Source organism: Cebus imitator, unplaced genomic scaffold (genome assembly GCF_001604975.1).
Source record: "Cebus imitator isolate Cc_AM_T3 unplaced genomic scaffold, Cebus_imitator-1.0 Scaffold425, whole genome shotgun sequence".
In the NCBI taxonomy this organism is placed as follows: domain Eukaryota; kingdom Metazoa; phylum Chordata; class Mammalia; order Primates; family Cebidae; genus Cebus; species Cebus imitator.
Genome location: NW_016107740.1, coordinates 545947 through 554109, shown reverse-complemented (window position 1 = coordinate 554109; position 8163 = coordinate 545947). Strand labels below are relative to the sequence as shown.

Genomic DNA, 8163 nt, shown 5'->3' with positions numbered 1-8163 from the left:
GATATTCAAGAACTTCTGTAAAATCATTCACACATTTATTAGCCTAGGAACTTACAAATTAGATCACTTTCCACACATAAAATGCTATCATATTTCTTTGATTGCATGTGGCCCAAACTTACATTTCTTCTTAAAATATCGGCCCATCCTCCACATATATTTGTTTATAAGAAAGTGCAAATAATAACATAGTCCTATAACAAAAAACAGAGAGAGAAAATACAGAGCACATAGATGCATCATTTTTCCATGGAAATGCACATCTTTTATAGTAATTTAATCAGATAATTTGTTTATGTTACTTTGTGTTTCATCATGTTTACTTTTCTAATAACTACAATTATTCTCAGACTGACATTACATTTTTCCCTAGAATAGATGTGCTTAAATTGAAAAAGTTCAATTGAATAAGAACATGTAACAAGAAAATGTAATCCATCATTATTAAAAAAGGCAGCTTACCTTTATCTGGGTGTTAAATAGTATAGATCTATGAGAGCCAGTGAATGTTTTGAAGTCAAAATGAAGGGCATTACCAAGGGCATTACCAATCCACAAAACGAAGTGGATTTGTCACAGAATTATCCATATTACTTCAGAAATAGGTTATTATATCTAGGTGGGGTAAGGGGAAATAGGAAGGAATAAAATGAGAGAAAGACCATTTTATTTTTATATGTCCTTACCAGAGTGGAACAGTTCTGATTTAGGTTTTTATGCCAAATATATCTAAGATAAATAAAATCCAAAGTGGTTAACTGAATAAAGAGCTATCCATCTAATTTGTTAAATAGGATATGATTTCCAGAAGGATGCTTTAGATGGAGATGTCTTTGAATACTGAAACCTCTTATAATAGCATTATAAAGAACACCAGCATAGAGGCCATATATTATGAGAAATTGTATGTTTTGACCAGAAACCCATGCACTTAACCTGCAGGAGTCATGACTGGTTTAATGCTGTTAGGCATGTTTTCAAAGTATTTGTGAACCATCCCTTTCTTGTTAGAAGATGTCACCACTTACTTACATAGTTTTTAAAATTTTACAGTAGCAGCAACAAAGTCAATATTACTTTAAGCATGGGTTTTTAAATAAAGCATTAAAATGTACTTATTCACATATAGTTGTAGTGCTCTTGAATTTATTTAAAATGAAAATAACAAAATGCAGTGAGAAACAGCATTTCACTGAATAACAGCCCTTTAGTATTATAGTAAGCAGAGCATGGTTTGGGATAAAATTACCTGAATAATTGAAAGAATTCCATTGTAACATGATTTCACCTATATGTTAGACCCGTAGATTTCATAAACCCACTTAGAGCATTGTATCAATGTTTAAATTACATGCTTTACAGAATCCAATTCAAATGTATTTATGTATTCACCAGAACTGCCATGGAAAGTGGTAACTATACATGCAGTGTGGTTTTAAGTAAATTTTCTTTTTTTTAAATTTATTTTATTGCATTTTAGGTTTTGGGGTACATGTGAAGGACATGCAAGGTTGTTGCATAGGTACACACGTGGCAGCGTGATTTGCTGCCTTCCTCCCCATCACCTATATTTGACATTTCTCCCCATGCTCTCTCTCTCCCCAACTCCCCACCCCCCGCTGTCCCACCCCTATTTCCCCCCAACAGACCCCAATGTGCAGTGTTGTATGTCTTTATAGGAAGCGATCCATAGAAAGCGTGATTCATTTTAGTGATTCTTTTCTTAATACATTTTCATTCTTTATCCTACTATCATTTCTTTACATTCATAAGAAAGAGGCTTTGTTTACCTTTCTGCTCACTCTTCTGCCTGTCTCTCTCCTGGTACTTTGAATAAAAACAAGACACACGCTCATGATCCAAGGTTATTTTGATTATAAGGGAATATTTTCCATCTTTCAGATTCTGGAATATACTGTGTGTAATGATACTATTGCCACAGAGTTTGGTTAAAGCTGAGTGGTGATGTCTGAGAAGTGTAGACCCTGTATAATGTATCTGTCATTATTCCCCATGTATGGAAGTTGGGGTCAGTTTCTAAGTGGTAGGTATGAAATGCTTAGAAATTTGGGAATTGATAGGTCACAGGGTCTCTGAACTTTTGAAGGAGATGTCTTAACCAAAGAAATAACAATAATAATAGTAGATTTACTGAGCCTTAAATAGAGCCCAGTGCTATACTTCATATGCAGTACCCTAACAATAATTCCAAGAGGCCCATATTATATTCATCATTGTGCAGTTGAAATTGGACTTCAGAGAATTTAAGTAACTTGCCCACTGCCACAGTCATAGTGGCAGAGCTAAGACTCAAATATGAGTCTATGTGACTCCATGGGACAAGCAGAGAAGGAGGAATGTCGGGATAGAATGAGAAAGGACAAAGAAGGGGGCAGGAGAAGAGATTCTGTGACATGTGAGTGACAAATCCAAATAAACAATTTGGCTGTATAGTTGGGGTGTTGAAGTGAGCTCAAAGGCTAATGTCAGGACATAAAACTTCTCAAATGTGCGGGTGCCATAGGATTTGCTGATGCATTTATATGAGCAGAGCACAGAAGGGATATACTGCCGCATGGCATAAAATGCTCCCAGGACTTCAGGGCACTGCCTATATGTGAATAAGTTGAATGGATCTCAGGATTACTTTGTTTTTTAGGGATATATGTATATATAAATGTATGTATATATACGCAAACTGTATTTTACTTGTGATATATATATGTAAGCAATTTAAAATATTCACTTGTCAGTAATATGGGAACACATTTTTAGTGGTTTCAAACTGAGTGGTACAGTTTTGTAAGGCATATATATATATATATATATACGAAACTATATTTTATATATATATGAAATATAGTAAAATATGAAATATATATATATCACACAAGTAAAATACAGTTTCATTATGCAGATTTAAAAAAAGACTTAATAGCATAAAAAATGAGTTGCTTTTATTTGTCCCCTCACAGTAATGCTCTCTCTAAAAGGTAATCACTTTAAAAATTATTATTTAATTATTTCATTTGATTTTTTTGAGACAGGGTCTTGCTGTGTCACCCAGACTAGAGTGCAGTGGTGTGATCATAGCTCACTGAAGCCTCGAACTCCTGGGCTCAAGTGATCCTCCTGCCTTGGCCTCCCAAACTGCTGAAATTACAGGCATGAGCCACTACACCAAGCAAAGGTAATCATTTTAAATATTTTTATGCATACATATATATCAATTTTAAAATAGATTTCTACACATGTTATATATATATATAATTCTTTTTTAACATTGTGGTTCCATATTTTAAACTGTTTAAAGCTTGATTTTTTGTTTGTTAACATGTCTTTGAAATATTTTCCTGTACTAGTCATGCAAGGAAATATAATTCAAGAAAATATCTACCAAGCTTTTTTTAACTGCTAAGTGTATACCAGATGGTACCATTCCCTTATGGGTTGGTGCTTAGATTGTTTCACATTTTCACCACTACAATTAACAAAAAGAATATTATTAAAAAAAAAACCTTTTTGCACATGTGTAAATATTTCTGCAGAATATATGCCTTGAAGGAATTGCTGAGTTAAAGTATATTCACATTTAAAATTTTGGTAGATACTGCTAAATCAAAGCTCCAAAATTCTTTATTGCTTTGCTCTAACACATTAAAGTATATGAGAGTTCTTGCTTTCCCACACACTCAATCATAATACTTAATATAACTTTTATCAATGTGATGGATAAAGATTATATATGCATATAAGTTTAGTTGTTGAATTTTTGGTGAACATTGAGAAATGATCAGCAAATAATTACACTTGTACTTAGGTTGATTATATTGTTCTTAGTCTGGTTTTTCAATCAATACATTTTAAAAATTAGCTCATGGATTATTTTACTAAGTCTGTCAGTACAAATCTACTTCAGATGATAGTTGATGAGTAGAGGTTAGCCATAGGTGCAGGTGCTAAAATTTTAGCTACACCAGTAGTAGGGACAAAGTGATTTAATATTTTGAGATTTTCTTTTTAAGATGTGTTATAATTTCTCTGTTAAATGAATTGTGGTTAAATAAGGGTTAACTGTAGAGTGTACATCAGAAATGATGAATCTGTCTGTCTCTTTCTTGACTTTATTTTAGGTTCAGAGACAAATTAAGAGGGAGGTACAGAGATTTCCCATATCAATCCAGTTTCTACACATGTAAAGCCACCCTCATTATCAACATTTCCTATCAGAGTGAAAATTCCTATACTTGTTACGATTGATGAACCTATATTGACACATTGTAATCACCCAAAAGTCAGTAGTTTACATTAGGGTTTACTCTTGGTGCTGTATATTCTGTGAGTTAGGACAAACATATAATGACATATATCCACTGTTAAATTATCACGCAATTTTCACTAGCCTAAAAACCCTCTGTGCTCTCCCTATTCATCCTTTCCTTTAACCAATCCTTCCCAACCACTGGCAAACATGAATTTTTTTTTTTTAACTTTCTCTAAAGTTTTGTCTTTTCTGGAATGTCCTGTAGTTGGAATCATATTGCATGTAACCTTTTTGAATTGGCTTTAGTCACTTAGTATGCATTTAAGTTTCCTTCATGTCTTTTCATGGCTGTTTAGCACTTAATAATATTCTATTTTCTAATATACCACAGTTTATAATTCATTTACCTACCAGAGGACAACTTGGTTGCTTCCAAGTTTTGGCAATTATGAATAACGCTGCTCTAAACATCTGGGTACAAATGTTCATATGAACATACATTTTCTACTCTTTTGAGTAGATGTCAAAGAGCAGGATTTAGTTTTCTACTCATATCATATGACATGAGTAGAAATGTATGAATTTCTTTCTTTTGTAGGAAGCTGCTATACTGTCTTCCGAAGTTGCTGTACCATTTTGCATTCCCACTAATGACGAACGACAGTTTGTGTTGCTCCAGATCCTCACCAGCATTTGATGTTGTCAGCTTTCTGGATTTTCGCCACTCTAATAGGTGTACTGTGGTATCACATTGTTGTTTTAACTTGTGTTTCCCAAATGACATATGATATAGAGCTCCTTTCTATGCTTATTTGCTATCTGAATATCTTCTTTGGAGAGGCATCAGTTAAGGCCTTTGGCACATTTAAAAAGGTTGTGTGCTTTCTTGTTGAATTGTAACAGTTCTTTGTATATTTTGCATAACAGTCCTTTTGCAGATGTGCCTTTGAAATATTTTCTCCCAGTCTTTGGTTTGTCTTATCTTCGTGACATTGGCTTTCACGGAGCAGAAGTTTTTTTTTTTTTAATTTTAATGACGTTCAGCTTATCAATTATTTTTTTCATGGATCATACCTTTGGTGTTATATCTAAAATGTCGTCACCATACCCAAGGTCATTTGATTTTCATGCACTTTATTTTCTAAGAGTTTTATAGTTTTGTATCTTACATTTAACTCTATAAATCATTCTAAGTTTATTTTTGTGAAGTGAATAATACCTGTGTCTAGATTCAGTGTTTTGCATGTGAATATATAGCACCATTTGTTGAAAAGACTATCTTTGCTTTATTGTACTGCCTTTGCTTCTTTGCTGAAGATCAGTTGACTGTATTTACGTGATTCCTCCGAGGCTGAGAGCTGCTGGGCTGTGGAGATCTTGCGCAGGATGGTTGGCTTGCGGTGTGGCCTGCGAGAGCCGCCCCAAGCATCCCCGGTGGAGGAGGTCTGCAGAGAGATGCTGAAGCCAGACGCGTGTTTATGAGGCGAGACCGCCACGGGGGGAGTTCTGCGCTCCGAGGGCCTCAGAAGTGTGCCCTGGTGCTCCAGGTGGCTGCAGAAGATCTCCTGGGCCAGCTGGGCCACCAGGTGCTTGCTGTAGAGGTCGCGCAGCTCCTCGGGCTGCTGCGAGAGGTTCCTGAGGATATCATCCAGGCGCTGCTGCTCGGTCACCACGGCGAAGGGCAGGTGCAGGAGCGCTTGCTCCATGCCCGGGTTCCTCCTCCGAGGTTGCGTTCCTTTCCGAGGATGCTGCCAAGGTCTGCAGAGAATTCACCGAGCGTGAGCAAGGAGAGGTCCGCTTCTCTGCCGTGGCTCTCTGCAAGGCAGCCTAATGGTTTGTGGGAGGGACTTTGCTGTTTTCCCGTCTTCCCTTCAACGTGAAAATATATACCTCCCCATGCAGTCTAAAATGCTTTAGTACTTGTGAAACACAGCTGTCCTCCTTCCATCCTGCAGACATGCCTTCCCCTCAGCCACACCCATGCACGAGCAGAGTGCACAGCTGTCCACTGGGCCAGTGTGGTGTGAGCTTCAGATGGCAAAGCATTCTCCCCAGTGTATGTCTTGTACCCAATATCTAATGCTTTCAATGGCTACTTTGGTTTCTGTTCGTAAGTTAAGACCTTGGATGTGGTTTAATTGTTTGTCCTCAAAAGGAATAAAACTTTTCTGCTGATAAGAGATAGCCACAACTGGTTCTAATTTTCTTTTATCCTTCCCCTAATAGATTATTTTGGTAGTAATATATGACTGTCTTCCGTATAAGTAACTCCATACAGTGCTGCTAAGAAGATTACCATAAAAATATTCGTTTGGTGTGTGTCTGGGTTTTTTGCATTTATATTCCCTATAAATATATATATACCTGTAGAAACTAATTTTTAAAAATTTTTAAATAGGCAAATTTTGTGGAACAATTTTAGACTTACAAAAATATTGAAGACATTGTAGACATCCCATTAACCCGCTACCGAGTTTCTTTTATTATTAATCAGGGTTCTCTAGAGGGACAGAACTAATAGATGTGTATGTAAAGAGGAGTTTATTAAGGAATGTTGACCCATACAATCACAAGGTGAAGTCCCACAGTAGGCTCTCTGCAAGCTGAGGAGCAAGGAAGCCAGCCTGAGTCCCAAAACCTCAAAAGCAGGGAAACCAACAGTGCAGCCTTCACTCTGCAGTGACAGGTCCGAGAGTCCCAAAGCTGGTGTCTGATGTTGGAGGGGAGGAAGCATCCAGCACAGGAGAAAGATGGAGGCCGGAAGACAGCCAGTCTAGTCTTACCACGTTCTGCTTGCTTTTATCCTGGCTGCTGATTAGATGGTACCCCCTCAGATTGAGGGTGGGTCTGCCTTTCCCAGTCCACTGACTCAAGTGTTAATCTCCTTTAGCAGTTCCCTTACAGACACTCCCAGAAACAATACTTTGCATCCTTCAATCCAATCAAGACACAGTATTAACCATCACAATTATTAACCTATTGATACATTGCTATTAAGTCCATAGCTTGTTTAGATCTTCTGGCTGTTTACCTAATACCCTTTTTCTGTTTCAGGATCCCATCCAGGATCCCACATTACTTTAGTTGCTGTGTCTCACCAGGCTGCTTTGGGTAGTGTCAGTTCCTCAGACTTCTCTCGTTCTTTGAGGACCTTGACAAATTTGAGGAGTACCATCAAGTATTTTGTAAGGTCCCCCTCTATTTGGGATTTGTCTAATTTTTTTCTGATTAGGGTTATAAGTTTTGGGGAGGATGACCACAGAAGCAAAGTGCTGTTTTCATCATATCCTATAAAGAGTACATAAGCATAATTTATCATTGATTGATTCTGACCTCTGTTATCTGGCTGAGGTGTTTGAAGGACTTCCTTGTAAACTCACTCCCCCTGCCTTTTCCATGCTGTACTCGTTGGAAGTCACCATGCAGAGTCCACACTTAAGGGGCCGAGGTGTGTGTTCCATCTCCTCGAGGACCAAATATCTATATGAATTATTTGGAATTCATTTGGAAGGGAGATTTGTCTTTTTTCCTCCTACTTGACCATTTTTATCAGTATGAACTCACACTTTGGATTTATGTTGCTATCCAGTACTACTTGTTGCCCACATTGTTCCAGCTTTAGTTGTGGGGAGCTCTTCAGTTGGCTCCTAAGTCGCTTTGACACACCCCAATCAGTGTAACATTTTTTTTTTTTCTCTTAGCAATTGCTTACTGCCTAGAAGTTTTTTTTTAAGTCTTTGGCATTTGGCGTTAAACCTTACTTTATAGATCAACATGCCCTTATTTTATAGATAAGAATACACTTGGCTGGGCACGGTGGCTCACGCCTGTAATCCCAGCACTTTGGGAGGCCGAGGCAGGTGGATCACAAGGTCAAGAGATCAAGACCATCCTGGTCA

General features: G+C 37.3%; 1 protein-coding gene across 1 annotated transcript in view; it reads left to right on the top strand.

The window, feature by feature from the left end:
- Positions 1-6450, top strand: part of UCHL1 (ubiquitin C-terminal hydrolase L1) — a 17579-nt gene extending 11129 nt beyond the window's left edge. Inside the window, exon 9 of the mRNA XM_017509864.2 lies at positions 6009-6450. Within this exon, the coding sequence (XP_017365353.1) occupies positions 6009-6095 (87 nt within the window). The 3' untranslated portion in view covers positions 6096-6450. The remainder of the gene's footprint in view (positions 1-6008) is intronic.
- The last annotated feature ends 1713 nt before the right edge of the window (positions 6451-8163 follow it).